The sequence below is a fragment of the Thermobia domestica genome, chromosome 17 (genome assembly GCF_964235325.1).
Source record: "Thermobia domestica chromosome 17, izTheDome1.hap1.1, whole genome shotgun sequence".
Lineage (NCBI taxonomy): Eukaryota > Metazoa > Arthropoda > Insecta > Zygentoma > Lepismatidae > Thermobia > Thermobia domestica.
Window position 1 is genome coordinate 73,219,405 of NC_137470.1, and position 16,874 is coordinate 73,236,278.

Consider the following 16,874-nt stretch of genomic DNA (forward strand, 5'->3'; position numbering starts at 1 on the left):
TCTTCATATCAGTATATTCATTTTTATTTACATTACTAATTAGTGAGTTAATAGGATTTCTCAGGTATTAGTTGATAATACTTACAAAAATACAATATAGTAGAAAATAGGTAACGAACGACTTTAACTACTTTGCCGAAAGAATTATTGTTTTAAGGACCTGGTATTTAAAAAAAAAATAGCACTAGGCGCAGCAAAATGTATTAACGTAAGCCTACATGGCTTCTTGAAATTTTGATTTACTTTGTTCTATTATCTTCTAACATATTACATATTGTAATCCTCACAGTACATGGTAAATGGTATTTTACTTTATTTCTTGAGATGTTGAATTCTTTTAGAAACAAAGGTTTTCCTCTCTATCTATTATGCAACAGGTGAACAAGATTAGTCACATGTTTCCACGAAAGAGCAGAATAGTTTAAAATAGTATTGCTTGTACCATGCTGATTCGATACCATTTTAATAAAGTACTCTTGGTTTTAGTTCCAAAGACGCTCACTGGAGATGGACATGTTGATAATACTTGAATTGGCAACAAAATATGCAAAATAGATGGTCAGTTCGCATATTCTATTTGTAGATTGCCCCTATTTCGAGCTTTTTTTTTTTAATCGTTGTAGATTTGAAATACAGATAAAGTATCAAATTTCCGATTTATTTATTTTGTTTTATTATTATTATTTCTTTTTATAGTAGCTATGTTTTGATCGTACACCATACAGTCAACCAAACTACAGTATACAGTAATATTATCTTTCAATTTTCAACCCTGTACATGATAAAAATGCAGGGAAAATAAGTCAGACCTAAAGAAATTCGTAAGGATCTAGGGTCGATTTTTCGGACAGAATCTCTAGAAAGCAGCCCAGATCTCTGGGACAAGACGTGTACACTCAAAGAAATATATCTTTTCCATCTCAAAGTATGAATGGAAACATTGCACGCGCCCAAGAATAAAAGCTTCAGAAGATTCTGTAAGATAGGCGACGTATTGGTTGCGGCTTTGTTTGTTTTCCATTGAGCTGCGTGTGTCTGTTGTATCCCTTCCTCTCGGCCCCTGTCTGTGTTTGCGAAAATATTTTGTTTTTCATGTTTTGCACTGAATTTTTCATACTGTATTATCAACGAGCCAGCTTTTTGAAATGGTTATTACGTATGTTAACACGAGAAAACATATCTAGTTAAAGAATGATATGAAGTAATAAGGGTGCTCTTTTCTTGTATGATTGTAGAGATGGATGCATCCGAGTTGAAAACTTATTTACTTTCCCCAAAATTGTATTCCTTCCTTATTAGGTAAATGATGATATTAACCAAAGTTAGTTAATTGACCATTAGTTAATCAACCAGAATGTATGTTGTTTCCTTTTCACTATTCCAAAAAAACATAACATATACACAGAAAAAAATCGATCCTTAGCATCTTCCACTGCATTTCCTCGGTCGTAAATAAATGGCTAAGACTTCTCGCTTTGGAAGTAGAAGATTCATCTGGGACGCAAGGCGACTGCACATGTTCGAACGTCACAGATCTATGTCTCATATTGTCATTGAAATGTAACTATTTTGTGGGCTAAACAAACAAACACTATTCATCGGAATCTGATCGCCTGAAAGTTTTTAAACTTAAAATTTAATTTGGAAAGATTAACTCTGTGTATAACAGACATATTTCATGGTAGCAAGGGAAAAACAAGAAAAAATAAAACTCAACGTCCACAATGTAAACAGAAGTATTTTTAGAACAGCAAAACTGATCATAGATCTCATGTGTAAACAATCGTCTATTTGCGCTCGCTAGGGGTAACTGTAATAAAAGTAATACAGGAACATAATTCGAAATTTTAGAACATGTGCAGTTCTGAAGACAGTGAAGAGTTACATTGATTCTTTCTTTTTTTGGAGGGAGGCACGATGGCTCAGTGGTAAATTTGGTGCGTGAGGTCCCTGGGTCGATCGCCGGCCAAGAAAGTTTTTGGCCGACAACATCGTGTTCGTAGAGTACTCCCGTTTCCTCTCACATTTCATTCCACCAATTATGCCATAGTCATTCACTTACCTCAATCATCCGTCTCCCTTAGCTAAACTAAAATATTTCATTTGTCATTCTCTTAGTACCCTCCCTCATTATATATAGGCGCGGATCCAAGGGGCGGCCTATAGCCCCCCCCCCCTTGACGCTCAGGTATACACTGGATAAAATGGGATTCAATCCTACTTTCTTTACACTACATAAAGCGGCAAACTGTGGTTTAGCCCCTCCCTTGACCCACGCCTGTAATATAAAATTGAAACCTCTAGAGTCGAAACACGTTAAAAGTCTGAGTTGGCAACGAACAGGGCTGTTCGTAGTAGTATGTTTGGGCAAAGCCCATACTACGTAAGGAGGAGTAGGACGTCAGTGTGCAGTGAGGAGACGATGATGGTGTAAAATAAGCAACCTTTCTAATTTCAAAGGTCAAGTGGTAGACGTAGAAAACTATTTCTGTTTCAGTTGGGATAGATATGCTGACCATACAACATTCAACTGAAAGCAATCTGGTAGGTCTAGAAAGCCCAGTGACAAACACGTTGGTGGACGATGTGGTGACAACATATTGCTTCACTGTAAGCGTCTGTTAAAACCAGATATCAAATAGCAATGTGCTTACAACACATCACTCAACTAAAAGTCGTTTAATAGGCCTAGAAACTCCAGTAACAGTTGCGTTGTGGTCGATGTATTGACCATACATTACTCAACTGAAAGCCGTCTGGTAGGATTAGAAATCCAGTAGCAACTAGTGGTGGACACAAAAACCGGTTTTTAGAAAAAAAACAAACCGGTTTCGGGTTTCTTCAAACCCGGTTCGGTTTTCACCAACTTTGAAGATTGGAAAATAAATTTTCTATGATAGTTGTTTATTATTTTAAGAATCCGGTATACAATTGCAAAGTTCACGTTCAACAGTATGTGGACATGCTTACTGTCATCTGTGTTGCAAAGCTCCACGGAAGACACTGTATAGGAAAGTTATTCTGAATTAAAGAATGCAAACAGATGAGTACTGTAGTTATGTTCTGTTTTATTTTCTCCATTAGTTCCAACAAAATATGTTCTCAATTTGAAGTGTTAAAAGTTTAGATGACTGGCAAGTTCCGCACATAAATCTGTAAATTACACTCGCATATATATATTAGAATGCATTAATGGCACAGATTTATAACCTGTGCCATTATCTGATGGGGAAAACATATTACTAATGATAAATCATGACAATTATGTGTTAATATGGAATAAGTATATGGACATTTTCATTCTAATGCCAGGTATGATAATTTTAAAGAAATATTGTATTTGCTTTTCCGTAGCAGTTTTTGCACCCAATCCAAGGGTTTTAATCCAATGAAGCAAAAACACAAACTGTTTTCTTTGCAACTACTTTACGTTACCCAACAACATGGATCAAGTTTCGGTGATTTTATACTTCCAATAGCATTTTAACCCTCAATACAATTTTTTGGTAGTTAACTCAAACGTGGTATTAGAATTAAGATGCCGATATAGTGGTAAGTGGTGGAAGTCCTTCTCATCAAATACAAGAAATCTTACTGAGTTTTAATATGGCTTCACTACGCACATATCTATGTACAAGGGAAAACAATGAGATGCTATATGCCCCAATTAAAGACAATGTAAATTCAATAAAACTAAAATTAGGTGGATTATGATTTCTTTACGTACCTTAAGATACCTAGATAAGACCGTAGAACTATAGGGTATCTATCACTAGTGTAGACCATAAGTATGAGCATAAAAAGGAATTACAAACATACTAAAAATTATTTTACAAATTAAAAAAAATCAAAATGTAATCTTGCTTTCTCTTTCATAGCTCTGCATTATTATATACTAGCCACTTTTTACAATATTAGATGCTTTTATACAATATATTGCATTATGCCAAGAATGTACATCTATATATAAATATTTTTAAAACTAAATTCTCATTTCAGTCATACTCGTTCTTATGACTATTTACGCCCAACAATGAAATTCGAAAACAGAGTGCAAATGAAATCTACAGGTTTAAATAAGTACAAAAATATACAAGACACAGAGGAATATTCTTAAAGCGCCATGCAGAACATCCTCTTCGAATATATACATAAAAAAAATGGTGAATAAGCATTAAAAACAGGACGGAAGACAGAACTTCAAGAGGTTACGAAAAATGCTGATTTGTCGAAAAATAAATTGAAGCAAGGCGGAACGTGAGTGAAATATCCAGACACATGGAAGACAAACTCCACTGTATGGAGAGTCTATGTACACGTTTTCAGCACTCAAATCAATTCTTGCTTTTTGAACTTTAATATCACGTTGATTCAGCATTACTAATTCCTTCAGGGCTAGGTGACAACTCTGAGTGGTTTTCATTCTTGAAAATCTTTGTACCTGAAAACTCTTTCATGAACTGTGCGCTATTACTCTGTAACGACGATGATCGAGTAAGCTTCACTGGAGTTGAAGTCGTAAGAGGAAGGGACAAATGACTTGATGACATAGAAATGACAGAAATTTCCTTTGCACATTCTACGCACTGTTTCTTCGTAGTCCTGCAATAAATAACACATTTAAGAAAATTAGAATATTTCAATTAGCGAACATACCTAAAACTTATTCTAACTTTGAAGCCTAAAACTATTTTACTTTACAAAAAGTAACACTTAAACAATTGTATATTAAAAACACAAAAAATAAAGAAATATTAAGTTGGTTATTTATTGTTTTATTACTTTCAAATTTCAAGATAAAACATGTATGTTTTTAGACGCATATCTAACAGGAGGTGATATTAGATCATTATTATACAAGATATAAGTGAATGCTTTTTCTTATGAACACCAGATCATAAATTCCATACATTCTTGAAGCAATCAACACGAGAACATCAGAGGTACTCCTGCCTATAGCATCAAATGTGACGAAAGGTGAATCAAGGTACTGCAGGTTATAATTGGATATAGATATTGCATAGTATAAACAAAAGTTTTGAAGATGAGGCAAGATATTAGTTTTGTTTGGAAAGTGTAGGGTCACTGTAGTGACAAAAATTTGAAAGAGAAAGTAGTTTTCCAAATTTTGCAGTTCTTTATAGCTTGTTGATATGTTAACGTTTAAAACGCCAAAAATACCATACTTTGAGAAGTGCTTACGATGCTTCGTATGCTCCATTGTTGTTCATTGAAATACTAACAATGAGCATTTACATACGCTTCCACCGAGCGACAATTGAGCAGAGAAAGATGTGCACTTCTCCAATTCATAAATGCGCGAGTAAATTTTTCCAAGTCCCTTAAAATTGTCACTTTGGCAACAACGCATTCGGAGTAATCGGGGAAGTAATGAAAAAAAAAAAAAAAAACGAAGACTTACAAACACAGTTCGCTGTTTGCTTCTCAGTTGCTCTTTTGTTACTTCAGGATACCTTTAGATCAAAACAGTACCTTAGCGTTAATGCAGAAACCTTTGGTAAAGAAAACGCACACGCTTCTTGACAATAAAAAAAAGATCGTGATAAAAAGAAGGGTTGTTAAGGAATTCGTTATCTATCAATACAGCTGAAGGAGCGTGCTCTAGTTGTTGCAATAGCCATACGTGTTAAGTAGTCTACTTTTGTGTTGATGCAATACTTTTGGACCTAGGTTTAATCCCACTCGATGCTTTTATATATATATATATATATATACAGACTGTCCCATAATTCGTGTGTAAACTTTAATTTCATAGTACTCTGAACTGGTAAAAGCTAGAACTGTGAAATCTGCAGGCAATTTAGAGGAAGGTCAAAAGATTTGTTTGATAGCAAAACGAGATAGCGAATATTATTCTTTGCGGAGTTACAGGGTCAAAGGTCAAAATGCAATTTTTTCCTTATGGGATTTCAATGTTAAATAGTAGTCTCACATGCCATTTTTTTGAATATCCATCTCCGGTAGCAAAAATTGGTATATCGACATAAATTCTGATCCCAAACAATGTGATAACGAGAAATGTGGGCAATCGTGACCCGGTGACCTCTAGCAGGTCATCTGTGACCTTTGAAGAAAAAGCTCCCTTTTCAACAACTTATTGTACACAACTAATTCAGTTGAGGATAATATTAAAAACACACATGCACAAAGGATCTACTGAACACCCTTTTTAGCTAAACGAAGAGGTCAGCAATATCATCAGAGGTCAAAGGTCACGTAGTTAAAATGTCATATTTGATGTGTTAACAAATAAGAAACTGTGACATTGGAAACAATGCTTTGAAGTGCCATAGAACACATGCATAAAGATCCTTCCAACGAGTGTGTCTGGGCATAGGGAAAAGGTCATCATAAGAGGTCAAAGGTCACGCAGTTAAAATTTCATGTTTGATGTGTTAGCAACGATGAAACTGTGACGTTTGAAAAATGATTTGAGCTACCATGGAACACATGCATAAAGGTCCTTCGAATTGGTGTATATGGGCATAACAAAAAGGTCAACAATGTCATAAAAGGTCAAAGGTCACGCAGTTAAAATTTCATGTTTGATGTGTTAACAAATATGAAACTGTGACGTTAGAAAGAATGATTTGAGGTTTCACAGGACACATGCATGCTGCACAGGACACAAATCATTCCAATTGGTGTGTATGAGGATAGGAAAAAGTCAACAATGTAATAAAAGTTCAAAGTTCACGTAGTTAAAATATCACGTTTGATGTGTTAGAAAATATGGAACGGTGACGTTTGAAAAATGATTTGACGTGCCCTAGAATACATACAGAAAGGTCCTTCCAACGGATGTGTATGGGCACAGGAAAAAGATCAAGAACGCCCTTAAAGGTCAAAGGTCACACAGTTAAAATTTCATGTTTGATGTATTAGCAAGTATGAAACTGTGATGTTGGAAATAAGGATTTGAGCTGCCATAGAAAATATGCATAAAGGTCTTTCCAATTGGTGTGTATGGGCATAGGAAAAAGGTCAACAATGTCATAAAAGGTCAAAGGTCACGCAGTTAAAATATGATAGTTTGTATTAGCAAATATGAAAGTGTAACGTTTGAAAAGTGATTTGACTTGCCATAGAATACATGCAAAAAGGCGGCCATGGAATACATGCATAATTAATGGTCAAAAGTGTCATAAAAGGTCAATGGTCACGAAATAAGAAGTTTATAGTACGTATATTGGCAAGTATGAGACGGCAATGTTTGAGAACTATTTAGTTGGTATGGCATATAAAATTAAGAATATTTATTTGGGTTCTCGGAAATCTTTTCTTTTAAATAACAAGAATACTTAATTTTAGGAAGTCATTATAGAATGCGCACTATTGTGTGCAGGACATTCTAGGGCATAGTGGGTGCAGGATTTTCTTTCGTCTAGATTCTAAAAATACATATTATTTGGGTAGCATTTTTCAATGAAAATATCACATGTAAATGCAAATCACTCAGGAGTTCTCCAAAAATAAAAATTAAAAAATCCTGAGAACAGACTACTACAATGCATTGCAAGCAATGCATTGTGTTGTGAAGTTTGAGGGGAGAACAAAGATGTCCCGTATTCTCATGAAAAATAAATAGGGCAGCCTAAATATTTCCTTGATGCTTACCCAGGAAATTGAGAAAATAAAAATAATTCCACTAGAAATAAATTGCTTCCCCATATGTAGGAAGGGACGCACTCTTATCGTTTATTTATACCCTTTTGTGACTGAAGCATAAACACGATCTGTTTATGTTTTGGACTCACGTCAAATAATCAGTCTGCTTCGTTCACAAGGGTGGTTTGGTGTTACTATAATGATAATCTGGTTGGACAGAGACAGTGTGGCAGTAGAGTGTGGAGTTGAGCTTAAAATTAAACGAGTTTGTGAATCTTGTGAGTTTGTAAGAAAATAAAAACTGTTATATTTCTTATTTTCCCTATACTCATAGGCCTACGTCCTTAAAAGTGTGTGTGTGTGTGTGTGTAATTGTGTAAGTCACAATGGATACTCTAACAAAGGAACAACGTGCCGATTTGCCTCAGTTCTTAGTAGGAAGTAGGTTACAAAAACGCGGAGAGTGACGTTTGGACAGTGGGGTGTGAAAATAAGCAATACCCAAATTCTTCATCTTTACAAACAGTTTCGGAATAACTGTTTTGGCAAGGAACATCTTTCTCAGCGACAACGAAAGGCAGGACCACCTGTAAGGATCTCTACCGAGAATACTAAACGCAAAGTGGTTCGTTCTGTGCTTAGTTCACCAAGAAAATCAATCCATCGCTTGAGTGTTGCACCCAACGTTAAAAGAAGTTCGCTGAGTAGGATATTGCGGGTGCTTGAGGTTAAGGCGTACAGTATGAAGATTGTACATAAATAACATGACTTCAGTGCCAGAATTTTATTTTGTAACTGGTTGATAGACAAATTAAATGAAAATCCCATATAATGTCAGATGAAGTTTTTTTTTTTTTTTAATGGAACGCTGTCTTCGTCACATGAACGGTTCTTGGGACCCAGTCCACCGGCGAAAAGAATTGAACGCTGTGCAGATCAAAAGGGTATTATGGTGTGGATGGGACTAACAGCAACTGGTGTAATAGGACCGTTTTTCTTCGAAGAAAACGTTAATCAACTTACATACCAAAATATGTTGCGAGAATTTCTTTTCCATGAACTTGATCCCTTAAATCTTGATCCACACAATGATATGTGGTTTCAACAGGATGGTGCTCCAGCACTTCGTACTAGGGCAGCATTGCAAATTTTAAGAGGAAGGTTTGGAAACCGTTTAATAAGTATAATTTCTGATATTTAGTGGCCAGCTGGAGGTCCTGATCTAACCCCATGCGACTTCTTTCTATGGGGCTTTCTTAAGCAACAAGTTTATAAAACTCCTTCAGTAACAATTGAAGAACTTCGACGATCGATACAGCGTGCCATTGAACAGATAACTCCAGACACTCTTAAAAAAATCTTCACAAAGACACTTATACACAGAGTGAACTTAAGTTTAGCACATCACGGAGATCATGTGGAATAAATTGCAAAGTACTAAAAATATTTACAATCTACAAGGACGTCAGTGTGTGTTGTAGAGGTAAAACAATATTTCAAATATTTCTGTGCAATAAATAGCTATTAATATGTTTCAATAAGAAAAAAAAGAAACATTTCGAATGCAGTTTTGCAAGGCTAAGTAATTAACAAAAGGTGGGACTCATACTATGTTCAATTCATTGTTTTAAACATCACAGAAACATATTTACCATTGCCTGCAGCATCTGAATTACAAAATTAGGCTTCTTCACCTTATGACAATATTGACCTTTTCATTATGGTCATGTGCATCCCTTGGAAGGACCTTTCTGCATGTGTTCCATGGAACCTCAAATCCGTATTTAAAACGTCAGTTTTATACTTGCTAACACATCAAACATGAAATTTTAACTGTGTGACCTTTGACCTTTTATGACATTGTTGACCTTTTTGCTATGCCCATACACACCAATTCGAAGGACCTTTATGCATGTTTTCTGTAGTAGTTCAAAGCATTTTTCAAACGTCTCAGTTTCATACTTGCTAACACATCAAACATGAAATTTTACCTGCGTGACCTTTGACCTTTTACGATATTGTTGACCTCACACACACCAATTCGAAGATCCTCTCTGCATGTGTCCAGTGGAAACTCAAATCCTTATTTCCAACATCGCAGTTTCATACTTGTTAACACTTCAAACATGAAATTTTAACTGCGTGACCTTTGACCTTTTATGACATTGTTGACCTTTTTGCTATGCCCATATACACCAATTTGAAGGACCTTTATGCATGTGTTCCATGGTAGCTCAAATCATTTTTCAAACGTCACAGTTTCATAGTTGCTAACACGTCAAACATGAAATTTTAACTGCGTGACCTTTGACCTCTTATGATGACCTTTTCCCTATGTCCATACACACTCGTTGGAAGGATCTTTATGCATGTGTTCTATGGCACTTCAAAGCATTATTTCCAATGTCACAGTTTCTTATTTGTTAACACATCAAATATGACATTTAACTACGTGACCTTTGAACTCTGATGATATTGCTGACCTCTTCGTTTTGCTAAAAAGGATGTTCAGTAGATCCTTTGTGCATATGTGTTTTTAATATTATCCTCAACTGAATTAGTTGTGTACAATAAGTTGTTGAAAAGGGAGCTTTTTCTTCAAAGGTCACAGATGACCTGCTAGAGGTCACCGGGTCACGATTGCCCACATTTCTCGTTATCACATTGTTTGGGATCAGAATTTATGTCGATATACCAATTTTTGCTACCGGAGATGGATATTCAAAAAAATGGCATGTGAGACTACTATTTAACATTGAAATCCCATAAGGAAAAAATCGCATTTTGACCTTTGACCCTGTAACTCCGCAAACAATAATACCCGCGATCTCGTTTTGCTATCAAACAAATCTTCTGACCTTCCTCTAAATTGCCTGCAAATTTCACACTTCTAGCTTTTACCAGTTCTGAGTACTATGAAATTAAAATTTACACACGAATTATGGGACAGTCTGTATATATATATATATATATATATATATATATATATATATATATATATTGTAATTTTTCAGTTATTCTTGCCGTACACGTTTATAGTATATGTATTACACAGAGGTGATGGACAACTTTCTACTTTACCCCCCCAAAAAAAGGTGCACATGCGTAAAACCTTTCCTATATATTCACAAGCACAAAAAATATTCAAGATGGATACAGAATTCTCACACATCATTGAATCTACAATTTAATTTTGCTCCGAATCCTAAGACAGAATGACCAAGGAACAGGAGGGGAAACCAAGCTGTTATTGGATATCTCTACTAGAAGGATATCACCTCAAAAATCCATCTTGATGTGTGTCAATCGTTGAGGAACCGTGCAACTTTTAATGCTACTGTGAGCATTTGAGATGCAGATTTCTAAAAGGTCAGACGTTCATTGTTCATGAACTTCGCTGCGGTTCACCTTCAATAATACTGACCCAGAAAACATTAATATCATCCATGACATAGTATTACCGAATTCAAAACGTTTGGTGTGGTATAGAAACTATAGGCATTTCGTTTCAGAAGTTACAACATCCTATGATGAAGTCTTGAAGATACAAATATTGACGAGACAGGTTCCCAAATCTGAATGCTGAACACAGTCGGCAGCGTGTTCAGTGTTCTTTCTAGATGTACTTTCCCCTCGAAATGTAAACATCGCCCTGCACAGGATCTAAGATATATCAAATAGTGTCCCAATATGGCCTCAACTCATTTTGATTTCTCCTGAGACAAACTTTTCTATAGGAAAACGTGAGTGTGCTCACTTTTGAGCACGTCATTTATCTTTACGAGGAGAATATAACCAGGTTTTAGAAAAGAAATCATAATTCAAAATATGGCTTATATTCAGCACTTTGAAGCTGAGACAAAACTGATTTCAAAGCAGTAGAGGACACACCTAATCTCCACTCGCAAAATACTCATCTGAGATTGTTCGGGTTAAGGTAATGGCGAATGTTTTATGAAACTGAGGATATTCTTGTGGGATGAACTCGAGCAAACGCTGATACTTAAGTCGTTTAAGCTATTAAGACGTTTTAGTGAAAAAATGAGAGATCATCGTGAAAATTTATCTAAAATTCTTTCAACAACATGAAGTTCATAGGTGTAACAAATTGGGAGGAAATAAAATGTCTCACTAAATCTAGTGCCCTCAAACCTTTTTTTCTTTTCTATTCCCTACTTAAGTTTAGCCTCCCTTTCAGCAGTGAGGCTATATGAGACGTGAACCAATAGCTTAACGTAGGCCCCGAACCACATGCACTCCCGCCGGGAATCGAAAGGGAGCCTCCCACGCAAAAGACGCATATAATAATGTGAACTGCGTTTCGGTAATGATGAAGGAAGTATTAAGGCTGATAGTGATTTCCTGAACACTAGAACTCCGGATTTATTTTTCAGATTTACGAAAATCTTATGGATCGATGTAAGAAATGATTTGCACTGAAGAGAAATGACATTGGGATATATATATATATATATATATATATATATATATATATATATATAATATAGAAAAGTATTTACGTCTATGCACTTTCTTATTTATGGATAAATTAGAAAGTTGTCCATCACTTCCGTGTAATAGACTTGCTATAAAAGTATATGACAAGAATAACTGAAAAATTATTTTTAAATAAATAAAAAGCATCGAATGGGATTCGGAACAGGTTCGAAAGTACTAAGTCTCCACAGAAAGTAAGAACTTAGCACGCATGGCTATCGAACAACTATGAAGTTTCTTTCCACTTGTATGGATAGAAAACGAACTTCTTAAGAACCCTCCTTTTTTTTTTTTTTTTTTAACGAATTTTGTGGTCGAAAAGTGTGCGCTTTACCTACAACCAAGTTTTCTGCATTTACCAAGTACTATAATGTTCTAAGTATATCATTACATTAAATAACAATAGAGAAGTTGAGTATTTCAAACAGCAAACTGAGCTGTGTTCGGAAGTCTTGTTATTTTACCCTATGACTTCCCCTACCATTACTTCGAATGCAATGTTGCCAAACCTACAATTTTATGGGACTTAGAAAAATTCGGGTGTGTAATTATATGTTCGAGAAGTGTACATTGACCGTAGTAAACATTTCTCAAAGAATGGCGTTTTTTTTTTTTCTAGCATATCTATAAGGTATAGACAATTGCAAAATTTGAAAAACTATTTTCTCTTTTCAAATTTTTGTTAGTCTATTGACCCTCTATGTCTCCAGTTTCCAAACAAAACTAATATTTTGCCCCACCTTCCACACTTTTGTTTATACTATGCAATATCTACATCAAATAGTCTTTTTGGTTTCAATTTTAAGAATTGTAATTTGACAGATCATTTCCAGTACCTCTCAGACCTCAAATTCTGTGCCAAAATAATAGAATCACAGTACATGCTTACAAAAATTGGAGGTGTTCGAAATGTTTTGAGCGGTAGTATATATCTTCGTAAACACATGGAATCTGACAAGCGAGCATTACACGTTCGAGGAATATTAATTCCTGGAGTGGCGTATGTGGGTTGGCGTGGCGTAGTTAGCTCTGCGGTAGAGCGTTAGACTGATAAGGTTGTCGGTTCGGATCATGGTCAGGAAAGACAGAGTTTAAATTTACATCTTGAAGCAGAATTGTTCCACTTATCCCGTAACCCTGGATGAAGACTTCGGGATGCTCAAGAATACTAAAATTAAGAAAAGAGAAAAAGAAATTACATTATTATACTGGCAATTTTAATCATATTTTCGCATCTCTATGACGTTTCTTAGAAGGTCAGACTTACAGATGTCCTTCCTCCTCTCTTATCTGCCTCGTAAATCGAGGATAATTGTTTAATGAATCAAACATATGCTGGAGACCTTATATCCCTGTTTCTCTCTACCTCATCTCTGGAAATGAATGTTCTGACAAATAGGCTGCAGAGTCGATTTTCAAAAATAAAAATATCTGCGCTTTCACTGATACATATTGTTGTGCTTATCTTAACGTATCATACAAGAAAATGAGAATCCGAATCTATTCAGAGAAGATATTGTACTGATGCTGCTAATGTGAGCCTTAACTAGATAGACCTATTTCTTTCTTCTCTAGTCAAATTAACAACTCTATCAAAAACTCTTATGCAATCTGCCTTCCTATATGTAAGAGTGGTCAAATAGTCAGCAAGGCGAAGGGCGGTACGGTACTTTTGATCGTGAGGACACATTATTAAACAAAGAAAAGAAACTAACATTCATTACAATATTTAAAAATATCACTTCTACGCCATATATGAAGTAAAACATGCCTCCATTAAGTCAATACATTGTAAATCCAAGAATACACAGCAATTTCTTACAGAGTAATCCGAACAATGCTTCATTATACAAGAGGAGACGAATACACGGATGAATTTAGAAGTTTACCTAATGCAAAACTTCAAAATAGTCACAGGTCAAAAATATCATTCGGGTAACAGTAAAACGAAACGTCTGAAATGGGTGGAACGCTTCGTGAGAAGGTAAGTACACCTGTGCTCATTAAATCTGGCGCGTACACTGTACTTACCGGTTTTTCTCTTTTATTACATTACTCTTTCCTCTGGTTAATTTGTGTGTTTGGTAAGTGGAAGTGATAAAAGACATTCCTTGTGTTAAAATGTTCCCTAAATTTATTTAAACATAATAAAATTATAAGCAAAAACCAAAATTAAGCTCGACTGAGTGAATCTTGACAATCCTGCTTTCGAGGGATTTTTGTAGTAGTGAAGGGAAATTCATGAACTTTCAGTAAATGAGCTGGGTGAGGTACGGAAGAGAGTAAAATATTGAATCTCTTGGTTTAAACCTTATGTCTATACTGCCTGCCAAACATATGTTAGCTTCTGTAATCAAGATTTTATACGCAAACACAGAAACAGAAAAATTCTTCTCTAAGTTCGAAGCGACACGTTACAACTAGGAGAGCTTAATATATGGTACCAAGTAAGAAACTCTTTCAAAGGAGTCCTCATGAATGAGTGAGTAGAGTGAGACTACAAACTCTTAAAGCATTTTGATATCGGATCGAATCCTTTTGGCATTTCTTTTAAAACAGTAGAATACCTGTAAGATTTTCGTATTCATAAGAACTGAAACGACATAAGGAAGAAACTTCCGTTAAGCTTTTTCTTTCATCTACTCAGAAGCAGACTACTATCGGCTCTTGTACTCTTGCTCCTTTCACTTCGTTGAACAGCATTCAGATACACTTCGAACTCAGGTAAACAGGAAAAGAGAGGCACAGACACGTTGCAGTCTCACTACCATGAATGAAATAGAAAAGATTGGCGTTATCAAACCAGTTGATGGTAAATTATTTTAAATGAACTTTTGAACTTCTCACCATGTTAAGAAATACCTCCTTTGTGAGGGCATACTAAGCAAGGACTGCGAACATATTCATAAGTTTGACTACAGAGTGAAGGATGTTTTTTTTTAAAACTTAATAAATATATATTGTACCATAAGTTAAAAAAAATAAATAAAGATCCAATTATATCAACTAAAAAGAATGGTTAATTCGTGAATAAATTTAGTCAGACGATTAATTCAAATTAAAATGTCAAACTAAACGAATGGTTACAATCTCTTCTTGTCGTAAATGACAATATTTTATTAAAGAAACAATTGACTTACAACGGTAGTATAGTGGATGTTTGTCATAAACAATATAAATTATTCAACTTTAAACATTCAGGAGTGTTGCGTTCGAAACCAGACATAGTATGTTAGCTTAACTGCTTAACAGAAAATGCTAAGCAAATTATAACAGAAATAAGCTGAATATTTAAATATTCCAATTTTACCTGTCACTTTTAGAGACCTTCTAATATATATCACATGCAAATAGACAGTTAAAGTTCTCTGATGTCATAGTTCACCTTACTGCAGATTCTGTTTAGTTTAGACCAGACAGTGGTCTCTCTTTCTGTATTTGTAGTTTCTTAAAGACTTTTCCATTTCGATGTAGGATGCAGAATGCTTTCTTGGTTACAAACCTGGTCATTTTATATGAAGTAATTGTACTTGTTTGTCTTAATTATTTTTGCTTTCTAATTTGCCAAAACCATCATTTTGGATTTTAAAATTTACACAATCTTAGGAAAATGACAAAAATAATTTTATCTAATGGCGGAAAATTAAGAAGTATATTGAAGTTTAATTTACCCTGAGGTTTGCTTTAATTTTTTTCATGATTTTACCCAAAATGTTAATTACTACTAAGAAACACTATGTTATTTGACTACAGGTGATTCTTGACTATTGCGAACACCTTGCTTCTGCTTCTAACCGTTTGTCCTTGTGATTTTTTAAAAAATTATGTTATGCACGTATGCAAAATTTGAAATATTACAAAAAAACTTCGTTTGGTTTCACCCACAGAATTATGACTTTTTAATAAAACTAATGATGATTTTTTTTTATTATTATTATTCTTAGTTCGTGGTTTCATTACATTACCCCACCAACTGGAAGAAAAATTCCTGAACAATACCTTTAGTGTGTCATTACACGAACTAAGAATAAAAAAGTAAAAAGTGAATAATAAGTTTTATTCATAGTTCATGTAGACACTGAATGCACTGACAAACAATAAGCACTGTGAAGACACTGGGAGGTGACAAGCGGGGTCTTTAAATTGTCCTGATCTTGGCCATCGATGAACGAAGACTATCCCTAATCACCCAACAGAAACCGAAGTGAAGACTGGATGAAATGAGAGATGTAATTTGCAAATTGGCCTCTGTAAATGCAGTGTCTGAGAGCTGTGACTGACACCAGGGCAACCTATGGCAGTTCATGTAGATGGTTCTTTTCTTGATACGTAGTTGGGACCCTAGTGATGAATGAACAGCTACGCATTTGGTGTGTCATTAAGGCGTCATCTTTTGCTGGTAGTTGCGAATTAACGATGGTTTGGTCGTATCAAGGACCCTTGATGGTGGATGAAGAACAGTTGAGCGTCTTGGTGTCCGTGGTGTGGATTTGAGTCAAGTCAAAGCTGTAGTGATTGATTATCCAAGTTCTGGAATCGAACCCTGGACCTTTATGATGATGGGACAGAAAGCTTTGTTTTACGTCCCATGGATAGGCTAAAGAAGACTGTGAGGATGAGAAATGGGGGGAAATGATGGAATGAAGAAAGTGGGAAAGAACGGAAAACCCACACGCACGGTGTTTGTCCACAACAAAGCTCACTTAGCGGGAGCTGGGATGAAACCAAGGATCCCATACATCAGAGGT

At 35.3% G+C, this 16,874-nt stretch overlaps 1 protein-coding gene across 1 annotated transcript in view; it reads right to left on the reverse strand.

Moving 5' to 3' along the window:
• Positions 1-677: 677 nt before the first annotated feature.
• The window catches only part of Snx16 (sorting nexin 16), a 96,936-nt gene continuing 80,739 nt past the window's right edge, over positions 678-16,874 (reverse strand). Inside the window, exon 7 of the mRNA XM_081743446.1 lies at positions 678-4,602. Coding sequence (XP_081599572.1) covers positions 4,362-4,602 — 241 coding nt within the window. The 3' untranslated portion in view covers positions 678-4,361. The remainder of the gene's footprint in view (positions 4,603-16,874) is intronic.